The sequence below is a fragment of the Jatropha curcas genome, chromosome 8, assembly GCF_041381405.1.
Source record: "Jatropha curcas cultivar XTBG-Jc1 chromosome 8, XTBG_Jcur_1.0, whole genome shotgun sequence".
Lineage (NCBI taxonomy): Eukaryota > Viridiplantae > Streptophyta > Magnoliopsida > Malpighiales > Euphorbiaceae > Jatropha > Jatropha curcas.
Genome location: NC_143158.1, coordinates 1,122,026 through 1,136,737, shown reverse-complemented (window position 1 = coordinate 1,136,737; position 14,712 = coordinate 1,122,026). Strand labels below are relative to the sequence as shown.

General features: G+C 33.5%; 3 protein-coding genes and 1 non-coding gene across 6 annotated transcripts; 1 reads left to right on the top strand and 3 right to left on the bottom strand.

The window, feature by feature from the left end:
- Positions 1-222: 222 nt before the first annotated feature.
- LOC105637650 (uncharacterized) lies at positions 223-1,241 on the bottom strand. Its single transcript, XM_012221200.4, has one exon. It carries the CDS (start codon positions 1,184-1,186, stop codon positions 326-328), a length of 861 nt encoding a protein of 286 aa, XP_012076590.1. The 5' UTR covers positions 1,187-1,241; the 3' UTR covers positions 223-325.
- Positions 1,242-5,593: 4,352 nt separating this feature from the next.
- LOC105637649 (DEAD-box ATP-dependent RNA helicase 15) lies at positions 5,594-11,609 on the bottom strand. The gene is made up of 12 exons (XM_012221196.4): positions 11,467-11,609; positions 11,164-11,282; positions 10,725-10,825; positions 9,891-10,063; positions 9,538-9,769; positions 9,314-9,432; positions 8,693-8,749; positions 8,431-8,615; positions 6,897-7,041; positions 6,725-6,808; positions 6,550-6,613; positions 5,594-6,068 (listed from the first exon to the last, which is right to left on the bottom strand). Exons 2-12 carry the CDS (start codon positions 11,277-11,279, stop codon positions 6,058-6,060), a joined length of 1,287 nt encoding a protein of 428 aa, XP_012076586.1. The 5' UTR covers positions 11,280-11,282; positions 11,467-11,609; the 3' UTR covers positions 5,594-6,057.
- An 846-nt stretch (positions 11,610-12,455) lies between these two features.
- Positions 12,456-14,668, top strand: LOC105637647 (protein BUNDLE SHEATH DEFECTIVE 2, chloroplastic). 3 transcript variants are annotated; one of them, XM_012221194.4, is made up of 6 exons: positions 12,473-12,601; positions 12,684-12,781; positions 12,901-12,964; positions 13,063-13,159; positions 13,242-13,358; positions 13,645-14,668. In XM_012221194.4, exons 1-5 carry the CDS (start codon positions 12,478-12,480, stop codon positions 13,318-13,320), a joined length of 462 nt encoding a protein of 153 aa, XP_012076584.2. In that variant the 5' UTR covers positions 12,473-12,477; the 3' UTR covers positions 13,321-13,358; positions 13,645-14,668. The 3 variants fall into 3 exon arrangements, with proteins under 3 accessions (XP_020536488.2, XP_012076584.2, XP_012076583.2); XM_020680829.3 differs by having other exon boundaries at positions 12,456-12,586; positions 13,242-14,668; XM_012221193.4 differs by having other exon boundaries at positions 13,242-14,668.
- LOC105637648 (putative carboxylesterase 17) lies at positions 13,441-14,526 on the bottom strand. Its single transcript, XR_016322198.1, has one exon. It is a non-coding gene; the product is annotated as a putative carboxylesterase 17 (transcript).
- Positions 14,669-14,712: the final 44 nt, after the last annotated feature.

Genomic DNA, 14,712 nt, shown 5'->3' with positions numbered 1-14,712 from the left:
AGCCATTAACGACAAGTATCCACTTTTTACAACCATCACGGCTTAATTTATATAGTTTAAATAAATAGATAATTATTTAGCGTATTTAATTGTCATAAAATTAGTTCGATCTATGATATATCTATATGAGAATATTCGTCTGAAATTACGGTGGATCTATGCATATATAAAAGAAAATGATTTTATTTTTATTATAACAACAAAGGGGTCTATACAACAAGCTTATACAAATATATATATATATATATGAAATTTTAGACAAACTTATTACACTATCTGTGATACTATATATATAAAGTTGTGAATTCAAAATTTCCAGTAATAATTAATCTCTACGTTCATATTTGCGAGCCCAAATGTGCTTCCCGTTGATGCGAAACTTAGCTATGCGTCTACCGTTGAGGATTCTATCAACACTGGCAATAGAATCCAAAATCATTCTAGCAAACAAAGGTTGCTCATTAGAAGGAACATTTTCCTGCATCTGAACACTAACAACACAATCCCCATGTAACCTTGTAAAAAGCTGAGTAACTTCTTCTTTAGTCACAGGAAAACCCCTAGAAAAAGTAAGAAACATAGTTCTATCATCTTCAGAAACGTTATTTACAGGATCCCATCCCCATAGCCCTCCTGTAGGAAAATCAAAATCGATAGACCTTGGCATTATATTAACACCACCAAACAATGGATGAGGAAAACCTGGAATAACAAGAGCTTGCTGTTGCTGATTAGGGTTTACTGCTTGTGTTGATGATCCACTAGCTAATACACATTGTAAGATATCTGTAAAAATACGAGAACAAACAGTGTTGAGAAAATTTTTAATCCCACTAATTGCAGAGAATTTGTTTTGGTAAAACATTTCTAAAGAAATGTTTCTTTCCATAACTCTAGCAGTTAGAGGTATGGTAATGGCGATACTGCCATTAACGGGAAGAGAATTAGATTCTAAACATTTAAGACATAAAGCTGCCTCATCAGCTAGAGCATTCACCAATTGATCAGATAGCTTTATCATTTTGAGTATCATGTTTGGGTAACCTTTCTCTTCTAGCCATAGCCATGTTGCCATGACCAGTAGAGATTCAGCTGGATCTCGCATCAATGTTACTACCAGTCGAGAAAATATCTCTCTATCAATGGCATGGTAGGTGTGAAGCTCCTCTAGAGTGATTGAGGCCATTATTTACCAGTTATTTTTAGAGAAAATAGAGTGTCTGTGTGGAAAAGGGAATGTATAGCTAGTAAGAAACAGCAGTGAGAACTAAGAAGCTGCATATATATATATATATATATATATATATATATATATATATATATATATAGCCTTGAAATTTCAATTGCATAGGTTTCATGTTGGAACCAGAGTGCAATATTTTTATACTCTCTATTCGTTTTTGGAAAATAACTCATTTTTCGTTGTTCAGCTTTGTTAATTAAGAAAATATCTAGAATTATATAAGCTGAAATCCCGAAAATTTATTATTAAATATACAAAATTAAGTATATTGTGATAGTGATTAGTGTTGATTAACAAGCATAAGAAATTTTAATTATGAAATAAGAAGTTTTAGAGCTAATAATATTTAAAACTTGGATTTAAAACAAAATTAAAAAGAAAAAGTCAAAGGTACATATATAGACAACATTAGGAGGAAAGGTAATTAAGGTGCAGAGTCCAGAGTAAGCAACACAGAAACTTTAGGACACATAAGGAGTCTTCTGATTATTATTAGTTCAGAAATTAGGTTTTCTTACTGTGGTGACTTCCAGAGAGGTACAAAATGACAAGTAATACAATTGTTGTTGTTGTGGACTTGCCTTGTTTGGTATCTTCCCTTTATTTTTCTGCCATAATCTTTTTTTATTATTATTATATTAATATGTTATTTTTTTCAAATTTTTATAACTCTACATTTTACTGTTAAAGTAAGTCAAGTTGTGTTACCAAAAAAATAATAAAGTAAGTCAAGTTGTTTTCATTTAACTTGTTTATTAATTTTCCGAAATTTTTATAACTTTCCAATGCCATTACTGAAAGGCTGAGTAAAAAGATTTTTCACTAAATATGCATTTTGTTCCTAATATATATATATATTGTAAAAAAAAAAAAAAAAAAAAAAAAAGGAAACAGCTATTAAACACTAACAAAAAAATCCAACCTAATTAGCAGGACCCACCCTAGATATTATTCAGCACTCCAATGTTAAGACAAGATTATATGGTGTTGGAGTATTAAGGACTGACGGTTAGTCAAACTATTGATTTTGATTAATATAGCCGTTTAAAGTTTTTGCTGACGGACTAAGAAAAATAATAATAAATATATTAAATTTAAAATAGAATTTAAGTTTAACATATATTATTGATATATTATTAGTGATAAATTAGAAAACAAAATATTTAATAAAGTATTGAAATCATAAAACATCACTTGTTTAAAAAAAGAAAATCCCTGAATATATGAAAATAGAATTAAATTTATCTACACATGATATCAGGATAGTTTCATGCATCAAGCCATATAAATTATTACTATTTTAATTTTTTTTAATAAATAACTAAAAATAGTAAAAGCTCTTTTTTTTTTTTTTCGAGAAGTGCATCCATTCATTGAACGTAGATAAGTATTAATTTATAGATGATAATGAATTAAATTAAATATAGCTTATTGGCTATGCTTTATATGCATGCAAGACACGTTTTATTCATCTGTTACTATGAATAAATTCCTTTTTTTATATAATAATAATAATAATAATAATAATAATAATAATAAAAGAGATTATTTTTTCATAATCAAAATTTATTGCCGTAATTCATTTTATGAGAGATATTAAGGAATATCCAAGCTTTACAAAAAAGCTCTTTTAAAAAAAAAAAAAGAAATGTTAAAAATCTGATGCTGGGCAAGATATATTAAACGAACTAAAAAAAACCATTACATGGGCATTGTTGCAAGAAGCACGAAGTCTCTTTCCAGGATGTGAGGAAGTCATGTTAATTTGGTTCAAGGTAATATTTGTACAACCTCTCCTACTGTTACAATCAAATGTAACGTCTAAATCACTCGCACTAGTTCTTTCAAAATTTTTGTATGTCGTTAGTTCTTTCAAAATTTTTGTATGTCGTATCATTAATTGCAATTAATTGCAACGGCTTCTTCCCGCATAAAATTAAATAAAAATTACTTAAACTTTATAATTAGCCAAATAACTTGAATAATAATTTAATAATTTTACATTGTCAATTCCATTTGCTTCATCAGGTTGGTAATGTTGGTCAATTACTATAGGATTTTTTATGCTTTAACTGTGATTTCCTTGAACCTCCCTGGAAAAAAAAAAAACGAAGACAAAATGTAAAAAAAATAATAATAATATTTGAAAACAACATAACAACTCAAGCTTTTCTTGATTCCTGTTATTAAATTTGTATATATACCATACCGCCATGTCTTAATTGAAGATTATTACAGTTGTGGAGGTGCAAAGCCTGCAATGATTATATATTAATCACTTAAAAAAATGTAATTAACAGTCTAACTATGGCTAATTTCACTTACAGTGGGTTGGTTGCTTAGATTTTCAGCGTCCTGAAGTGAAAATAAACATTTTCAGATGGATCAATTTTATGATTAGTCAATTCAAGACAATATATTTGCATGGATTGGTACTTCGTGTTTTAACGAGGGTTTCAGTCGGTGGATTCCACCAAACTGAACCACGACCGTCGATGATTCCAAATATCAGAGAAGCAGAGCCAGCAATGAGCAGTGTTGGGCAACACAATAGTTCCTAAAATCTTATCTCAGAACAAGAAAGAACCAAGTTAGTAAAAAAGATTAAAACAATATCAGAACTTAATGATACAATCTTAAAAGAGTATCAAACACAAGCTATGTTGCACCGAAACGGAAACGAGGAACGTGGGAATGCGGAAACGATAGAGGAATAAAGGAAGCGGACAGGCGGAAACATTTCTGAAACGCAGAAATACACATAGCTAGAAGTTTCCGTGCATCATAGAACAAGTGTTATCATCTTTACCTGGAAATGAACAGTGTTAGAGCAGCAGGGACCCATAGAAGTGACAGGTTGAAGTAAAAATGTTTTGTTCTGAGGAACTTGAAGGATTGCATTGGATCCACAAACATTTCCCCATGCTTTTAGAAAAGCCTGAAAAGATTGAAACGAGCAGATTTTTGTCACAGTAAATTGCAGTATTGAAATTTTACAAATCAATGGAGTGTAACAATGTACTACTTGAGAGTCATCGGTTCGGCCATCCCCGATAGCTCCAAAATCTACCACGCTTGCTATATTCTGAGCATATTCAATCCCAAAAGACATTCCAGCAATGAAAGGGAAGAAAAAACCAAGGAAGAGACTGTTGTGCAATTTCACAACCAACTCATTAAGACGTACGTAGTGGATGATATGACGATGAATACATTTTTTGTTTTTTCTATAATACAAATAGTGAAATCCCATTAAATTCAAGGGTTGAATTTGTAGTTATATATAGTTTTAAAAGAAATCAACAAGACCGTTACTAGTCTAATATCTTCAAAGCACTTAAAGAATATGAAATCTTTATAAATCGATTGCTAGATTTAGATTTAATTTGATATATTAAATCTCTATTTTTTATTGCTCGATTTAGGTTTAAATCTCTATTTATTGATTGCTCGATTTATGTTTAATTTTATATATATATAATTTAAAAATAGGACAAAATTTAAAAAACAACTTGTGATAATATTCTTTTAGATGACATTAGTGATATATTTAACTTCATTAATCATTAAAAAAAGAAACTGAAAAAGAAAATTCTAACTTGGGAGGAAAGTGTTATAAATTTGCTGTACCTCAGCAAATATGTTTAAGTTTTCATATATTTTAATAGATATAGAGTATTTGGTTTTTTTCTACACATTCATGTGTGGTTCTTTGATTAGTTTAGTTTAGGTCTCCACCCTAAGCTTAATTGGTCCTTTTTTCAGTGGAGAGAAGAGGAGAGGAAGCGGGTAGAGTTGCTCAGTCCAGTGCTGGTGTTAGATTAATGAACTGTCTCCTTTTGTAAAGCAGAGAGTACGAAGAGGAACAACAAGCACGTTGTCAGTTCTCAACAACTCATGCTCTTCACAAATTTTTTTTTTTTTTTTTTTTTTTGAGACTTTATTAAAGGATGTTTGAATTTATCACTGATCTGAGTTATCTTTGTGAAAAGCATCCAACCCCTGTCCCCACTCAAAACTTGGTAATATAATAGAAACTTTTCGCCAAAATACTTTACATGACAACCTCGAGGGTCAGGATGCTGCCAGACAATACATCAAACCTTTTACATATCACAGGATCCAGTACAGGAGCAATTCATGCCAGCCAGAAACCAAAACTCACCAGGCTAGAACGAACCACTAGAACCTAAAATTAGCTTAAACACAAGTAGAAGACTTCCACATCATTCACAAAGATCTATGGACAAATACTACTCTTAGCAGCAAGGTTATGTCGAAGTTTACAACATGTGAAGTTTAAAATTAAACAGGATATCTACAAATTAGCATTCACCATTTCTAGTTCAATTTGAAAACATAACTTTACTTGGGAACTTGCAAAATAGGAACACAACTGCATACTACAAAGATCATCATCCTGCATGACGAGTTCCAACACAGGTAATTTACAAACAGGCTAACCAAATAGTCAGAACTAAAAAATAAAAATCACAAGCGATGACAAATGGCCCATTACGTAATAAAAATAATTCAATCTCAGTTAACTACGCACAACTCAACTATTATGGCCACATCACCAGTAAATCTGAATTAGGTATCAACAACATAAACTGAGGCTAGAATTTTCCGAGAAACTCTAGTAAAGTCTACTTCTACATTTCCCATGCGCAGGGCCCCTCGAGTTTCAAGTCTACAATAATCCATCAAGTGGAGCATGTGTCCCAAGGACCAACATAAGCACTAAATAGTATGTTGAACAAATAACATATCAAAATGGCCTCTACCACCGATAAGAATTGTTCTGACCTTCATTATGATGGCACTGCAAAACAAACATTTGAAGAAGCTATCAGGCGCAAAACACCTCATAATCCAAGTCTTGCAAATAAAAGACTATTATAAAAATAAGTCCAAAGACGATCTCTTCCGTACAATGACACAATCAAGCATCCTTATGAAAGGAAAACGCATAAAGGAAACAAAACATCTCATCGCCTTTCAAGCGTAAGACATGAACACAATATGCAATACAGAGCTAACAATTGAAGAACCCGTTTGGTTATCAGGGATGGGATATCAGGAATGAAACCTTCATATCCGTTAGCTGGAATAGTTGTTAAACCAGGAACATACTGCTGCTGGCTTTTAATTTTTCTTCCCTTCTCTCACTAAAGAAGAGGTTATGAGAAGTTGTGCCAGCTTTTGAGCAAAAAAATGTGTTGTCAACTTATTTTCCACAAAAAGACGAGATTTCACACCAAAAATGATTTTCAAAATAATTCTTTTGCAAGAAAACAACTTACTGTACGTAGATGTATCAATCTGCTCAGGAAGCTCCTTTATGTCTACCTCAAACCTCTCCTGAACCTGAAATCAAAATACCATCATTTACAGCTGAAACTCAGTACACACACACACACACACACACACACACACACACACACATATAATAAGAAAAGAAAAACGTAAATTCCATACCTGATTTAGTACATCAGAGTCAGAAGCAGATGAAACAAACGTAATTGCAAGCCCTTTAGTCCCAAACCTACCAGCTCTACCAACCTGTCAATTCAGCAAGGACTCCAGTCAACTCAACGGTGGCAGAGCGAGAAAAATATGAAATAGAGTGAACAATTGTTGTTGAACCTACTCTGTGCAAGTAAGTGTCAGCAGAATCTGGCATGTCATAGTTGATAACAATATTGACCCGTTCAATATCAATTCCCCTACCAACCAAATCTGTAGCAACAAGAATCCTTTTATGCCCCTCCTTGAATCCTTTGTAGCGCGTCAACCTACAAAAATGAACCATTCAGCTAAATACATCAGAAAGGATAAAGTGCCTAATTGGACGCCTGACCTCAGGAAAGGGGGAAAAAAAATTATGGTAACTGTTACTAAGAAAGTTAAGAATAAGAATTAAGTCCAATTATGGTAAATGTTTCAAATTCATTGCACATCATTACCTTCTCAATCCAATATATGCAGAAAGAATAAATGAGGTAAACTAATAGCCTCAATAGGTCCAGCAGCAATTATCAAAGGCAAGACAACCAAATACCAACAACAACTTCTCAAGATACCACCTTACATAATCATTCAAATGAGGATAGAAAATTGCATTAGAAACTATAATCATGATGGCGCTAAATAATTCAACTCCCATCAACATTAAGCCAGCATAAAAGAAAACCATAAGATTTATAAACCAACAAATTACGGGCATTTTTTTCCCCAACAAGAAAACAGAGGGAACTGCAAATTCAAAAAATTCAGAAAAGAAAGGCAAACTATATATGAGGTAAATGTTAATCAGTGCAAACCAGCAATCAAAACAGCTATTTTACTTTGATAATGGAACTCAAGAAAAATAAATTGACAAAATCCTAATCAAACATCAAATTGCTTATTAATAAATGCATTCAATGTCATTGATAGCTTATTTAGATATTGACTTATTCTTGTCCTTGAATATTTGAAAAGAACACAAAGAATATACTCTCTCTGTCCCGCTTGTTATTCTTTTTTTGGATGTGTCAAAATGTTTACAAAATTTCTAAATTTAGATATGCAAACAATTATTTTTCCCTTTATGATTATTCATTAAATGAAGGACTTTTATTAGTATCATAATGGGTTAAGGATAAAAATGGGCAAAATAACTTTTATTGACTAAATTCTTAATATGCGTGTTTTGTCAAACCATGCGAACAAAATGAAACAGATGGAACATCATTTATTTTCAGTTATTAGTTAATCACCCTGCTCATTCTCTTTACATCCATGAGATAAAATAGGGATTATAGGACAAATAAGATGTCTCATGAAGAAGGAAAAGCTATGACCAGTAAGAAAGCCAATGCAAAATAAAGGAGACTTAGATATCATGGTCCTACTAGCATAACAAACACTTCAACAAACCTAGCAACTTCCATCAAATACATACAGGTTAAAAATGATAAAATTCCTGTTGCAATAACAAAACAGTGAAGATAAAATCTAGAACATCATATAACCTGGCACCAATACTATCATTGGAAAGAATCACCATGACTCAAAACAAGCATGATCATGAAGGCTGAAAAAACAAGGATTTATCATAAAAAACACAGCAGCACGATACTAGTATTAAAATACAGCCTATTCCTTTAAATAAACAGAAGCCTGTGTAAAAGTATGTTAACCTTTCTTCTTGGGACATCCCAGAGTGAATGCAAATCGAGGGAAAATTGCACTCCACAAGTAACTTGTTCAGCTCAGCTGCTCTGTTCACACTTTTAACAAAGATGACAACTTGATTGAAGTCCAGTGCATCGAGAAGATCATTCAACTTTCTGTTTTTCTCCAGCTCAGTTAACTTGATGTAGTGCTGCCATTTCCATTAGTAAGGTAAGTATATGCCAATGGAGCAGTAAAGCAAAACAGTATCAACATCTAGATATATACCTGTACAAGACCATGGAGGGTCAACTTGGCTTCATCATCAACGTAAATTTCCATCGGCTGAAAGGAACAAATGTCACAGTAAATCATGTTAGCAGCCTTCCTCAAGCTAATGCAATCCAGAAGGAAATGAACGATGGATTCACATCCCTTGAATCGAGATTCTGGTCCATCTGATAGTCTCCTTGCAAATGCATTTAGGACAGACAGGCGCCACTGCCGCTCAACATAATCTATCATTGTTACAGGCCCCACCACCACTCTTCGCATTCTTCCCACTCCAACTCATTCTCTCTCCTTTTCACACCCAATAACCCGGACTCCAAACCCACATACAGACCAAATTCTTGAAAAATAAAAAGCTTCAGATTAAAAAAAAAAAAAAAAAGAAAAGGAAAACATGAACTATCCACCAAGCACAACATTGATGCCTTCCAATATTTAACATTTAGTTTCTTTATGATTCCTCACCCAATCAGACCCCATTTTATCCCCTTATATAGACAGGAAAAGCCACTTGTGGGCGGACAACAAGACCTAAGAATCTATATGACTCTTGCAGATATCTGGCATTATTAAAAAGAGACTTCTTAAATTGAAGTAGAACTGGCCATAGGACATTACATCTTGCATAAATTTCTTGCAAACTGGGCGGATTTCTTTGCTGAGTGTTGCAGAAAACATCATAACTTGCTTATCATGAGGAGTCATCTTGAAGATTTCCTGCACATCTCTCCTCATATCTGCAGACACGCAACAAGTGTCATATCGATAATTAATGAACAATAGGAACCCAGACTAGGTACTAGGATGGAAAAGGCAAGCAGGGACCAAAAAGAAACACTCACCAAGCGATTCAAGCATCTTATCACATTCATCAAGTATAAAATGCCTCACATTCTTCAACGAGAGGTCCTTCTCTCTCGCTAGTGCCAGTATTCTTCCAGGTGTCCCAACAACAATATGTGGGCACTCATTTTTCAATAAGTCTTTGTGAGTTTTGATATTGACACCACCATAGAAGACAGCAACCTTAGTATCAGGCAGATAGGTACTAAACCTCTCAAACTCGTGACAGATCTATCAAGAAATGAAACAACAAGGAAATTAAGGAACAAATCATCCAATAAACAAAACAAAGGATAACAAAAGATAAAATATATTATACATCAGTAGGAGAGTTTATAGGACTAGAAGATACCTGATAAGCCAACTCCCTAGTATGACATAAAACAAGAGCAATAACTTGGCCAGTCGTAGGTTCAATTTGCTGGAGAGTAGACAGAACAAAAACAGCAGTCTTCCCCATCCCAGATTTGGCTTGGCAGATGACATCCATGCCCAAGATAGCTTGAGGGATACACTCGTGTTGAACTGATGAAGAACCAAAGAAAATTGTATCCAAGGAACCCTTGGTAAGTAAAACATAACCTCCATGTCCTTTAATTGAAAGGTATAGCAAACCAGAATACTGCTCCAAAATCAAGAGTGTTATAGTGGTATATTACCTGGAAAGTAAAAGACAACATAATTTAGAATTGCAGAAAAGAACAAAAAATGAGAACACGTAAATGTAACCAAAAATATTGAAACAAATCCAATGAGACAAGCATGAAACCCTAGAAAGTCTTCATTTTTCAACAAACTCTGATTCCTCATTTTCAAAAAACTATCTCCAAAATATTAGAAACATTTTGTTGAAATAATTCCAAACGTCACAGAATCCATCTGTGTGCAATCAAACAGTCACAGCATCATATGCCTCAAGCTTCTTAAAACAAAACTCTCTCAATATGCCAAGCAAATGCCCATAAGCATGCCACCGAAGCCAAATGCAATAGGTGCTGCACTTGAGTGTTTCTTGTAAGCAATAGTAAATTTTATTTCACGTCATAGGGGAAAATTGGTCAGGGTATAAGGCATGCACATCAACACAATTGGATGGAAATTTCATTTACCTATTTCTCTTTAACTTCTATTTTACTTTTTTTTTTCTGCTAATGAACTGAAAAATGAAAAAAGTTAAGTGGTTTGCCTTCAGAAGGATGCTCAAATCCTGAATCCACAATTGCCCGTAGAAGCTCAGGCTTCAAAAGGAAGTCTCTGAATCCCGAACTGTGTATTCCGACATACCCCCTACGCACAAAAAGTCAGGAATCATTATGAATATGTATAAGCTAAATTGTTAAGTAATTATGTGAAGCAAAAAAAGTTCTATAACCGCGCATAAGAACACAATCACTCAATCATTGAAAACTAGTACAGCTACTTTTCATCTTCCAAAAAGGCACAATAATCTAACAGATTTATCCCCCACCATATAATTTGTAAGATTTAACTGTCATAGCTTCTATAATCCTACTTTTCTAAATTTAAGTACCCCGAACTAGGGATCATTACTCTCCGATCTGAAGATAAACAAAAGAAACTTGCATATCAAAATATAAATAAAATAGTTCCAGCAATATACTCACTTCTTGGCTGATTCGCCATTGACTTTGGCAGCAACAGAATCAGGGGCTTTCTCTTCTTCTTCCTCGTAGTCGAGAAGCTCCTCCTCGTATGCATCGTTGTCCCTTGTTTCTCCCATGTTCTATAAACAAACAAGTAAATCTCAAATTAAAGCTTCAACTATATAAAATCGCGTTAGTGTTTCTTACGAAAACAAACGAGATATGGTTAGATCTTCTGAAACAAAAATCAATTGATTGAGAAAAAATTAGGGTTGTACAATTTAACAAGTAAAATGAAATTAGGAATTGGAGAGATGAGTATACCTGCGAGGCTGTGAGAAGGTGGATTTGGGTTTTAAGATTAGGGTTTGGAAAGTCTGCAAAGCAAAACGGTTAGCGAGCTTAATAGAATTGGGAAAAGATTTTGAGAAAAAGGAGACCCAAGCGTAGACCTCGACGAGGGAGAGAGAGGGCTGCGCAGTGGAAGCCAAGCTATAATATACCAGGCGACATTTTTAACCACTTGCCCTAAATACCCCTCCTGTCTGTTATTAGTTTGCAATCTGCCCTTGCAAAAATATCGGGTTAGGGTTCAGTTTTGATTCATCCGTTCACTTTTTAATTATTTTCAGAAAAATATTCATTTAACTAATAATAAAATTATTTTTTATTGACATATATAATTTTTATATTACAAAAGTAATTTTCTAATTTAATATTTTTATTTTATAAAGTAATTAAACTTTAGTTTTTGTTCTAAAATAGGGAAAAAAATAAAAATAAATTATTCAATTGCAAAAAATTAAAAGACATTTGATTATAAGAAATTCCAGAAATCAAAATAAATGTAATTTTATTTCTTTTAGAATTTTATCTTGATTTTTTTTTCACTTGTTACCAACTCTATATTTTAGGCTATTTTTTCCATCTACAATCATAGTAAAATATTAATAAAATCATTAATAATAATAATAATAATAATAATAATAATAATAATAATAATAAATAACAAACTTTGATTTTAATTACTAACTTAATTCTTTAAGCTTCAACTCCCAAACTAACTAAGGAAAAAAAATTGAAGAGAAAATTTTTGAAATAAGTAGAATCTTCATTGTTATTTTCCAAATCTCATATGCCAAAAAGAAGAAAAAAAAAAAGAATGAAATTGGTTCATTTGAATTTTGAACTTCCAAATGCCAATTCATAATTTATTATTTTCATGAATGCACATCACTAATTAATTAGACATTTATATATGGGCTTAATCCTTACCCATGAAAACTGGTTCAGAGGCCTACAACCATACAAAAGCCCAATTAGAATCTAATCAAGATGATTGCAAACCAATGCAAAATAGCCACTGAACACAGTGAACAGAAGTTGAAGAGAACTCTTTCAATGGCTGTAGCTTGGTGTTCACAACTGCTACTACCAATTAGAGGCAAGCAAGATTCAGGTACCTGTCTCTTAATACAAAAGCTCATCAACCCTAGCCACTAACTTTTTTTTCTTTTTTACTACTGTCTCTTGATGCATAGGGGCATACAAAGCCAGTTGTGGCAAGCAAGAGATTCTTGGGATTCATGACTTTCTACACAGCTCTTCTACTGCTAGACGTCACTCTGTGAAAACTAGGGTCAGATTCCATTCCCTTAGATACTGTTAATTCTGTTTCTCTATGTTGATTGAATACTGTATTTTTCTTTTTAATTATTCATGCTTGATAGCTATTAATTTATAAATGGTAATCAATAGGCTTCACCAAGCAATCAAAACCCAAAGCCAAAAAGTGTGATCTGTGCCGATTGTGATGGAAATGGTGAGTACACCACTATGGGGTTCTGTTTATTTGATTTGGTAATGCAAAGTATAGCTTTAAAGTTTCTGACTTTCTTCTTTTTTTTGCCTGATTTGCAGGTGCAGTTTTGTGCTCGCAGTGTAAAGGTAGTGGAGTGAACTCTGTTGATGTTTTTAATGGGCAATTTAAAGCTGGTGACTCCTGTTGGCTTTGTGGGTAAATTCTGACATCCTGTCATGAGATATATTAACTTGATGTCTTTGGTGTTAATTCAATTTAATTATGAGATATATTGCAGAGGGAAAAAGGATATGTTATGTGGGAATTGCAATGGAGCTGGCTTTATTGGTGGTTTTATGAGCACTTTTGATGAGTAGAAGTGTTTATAAGATGTTGCAGAGCCTTAAATGAATGTGTATGCCCTTAAATCCTGCAGTTGTATATTGGAACTATATGTGTTTCTGCCAAAATAAATTTTGAATTTTGAAGGAAAAAAATTCAAAATCAAAGTTCACTAATATGTTGCTTATGTAACTAAAGCATCAAAGAAGATGAAGAAGATTGTTTTCAATCCTCTGAATGCAGAATTTATTGTCATATCTGCTGATTAATAGAGTCCAGCAGATTCCACACTTTCTATATCATTAATACAAATCTCAGTTCTAATGGCTCTGAATGAACTTGCTCATCTGTTGTTGCAGCAAGCGAGTTGCCTCAGAATCAGGAGAAAACACATGAAATATATGAGATTCTCCCTCAGCCTCCACTAGCTCAACCTCTTTAACCCCTTGCTTAGCTAAAAACAATGTATACATAACTCCTCTCTCTTTCAAGAAATCCAAGCCAGCCACATAAACAACAGCTGCTGGAAACTCTTTCCATTTAGCTACAGACAAATCTTGAATCTCAAAATTGCATCCATAGTAATCGCGGTTTGATCCTTCTGGTATGCTTAGTCTCCAGAACATATCATTCATCTCCACATCCTTTGCTGCTCCGTCAGCCATCTCTTTCTCAGTCCTTTCCTGACTCCCAAAATAAGGATGTATCAGCAACAGTCCTTTTATTTTAACATGAGGAAGTTTGTCACTGCTAGCTCTGATAGCGACATTGTGTGAAATGTTCCCTCCAGCACTGTCTCCAGAAAGAAAGACACGAGAAAGATCTGCTGACTGTAGCCAAGGTTCAACACTCACTTGATGACTCAACCATTCAAGTGAGCTGTAACAATCGTCATAAGCTATCGGAAGGCGATTCTCTGGTGCCAAACGATAATCAATAGAAAGAACAATGGATTGGGATGTGACTGAGAAATCTGCAAGAAAGTGATGGTAGCCAAGCCATGTGGTTGAGCCAACGCAAAAGCCACCACCATGAAAATAAACTAGAACTGGAAGTCTACTTGCAGAAGATTCAGGAAGGAATAGCCTTGCAGTTATTGGTTTTGATGGGTCAATGACTAAATCTTTAAACTTGTATTTGTTATGGGGTTGCCTTGAAGGGAATGTTTCTGGTGCAAAGCGTTTTACAGACCCGTCAGAAAAGACTTGGAGGTAGCCAGGGGCTTCTGCAACAATAGACATTTTTGCCTTTTGTAATTATGGCCTGAACCTCAAGTTTTGCACACACATATATATAATATAACAATGGAAAATGTATGGAAAATAAACATAATTAAGGATCATGTTCATAGCTTTGCTAGACAATTTATTATTTAATTTAACAGATAGAGGGTAAGTTTTGGGTGGATCATCTAAAGGACATTAATC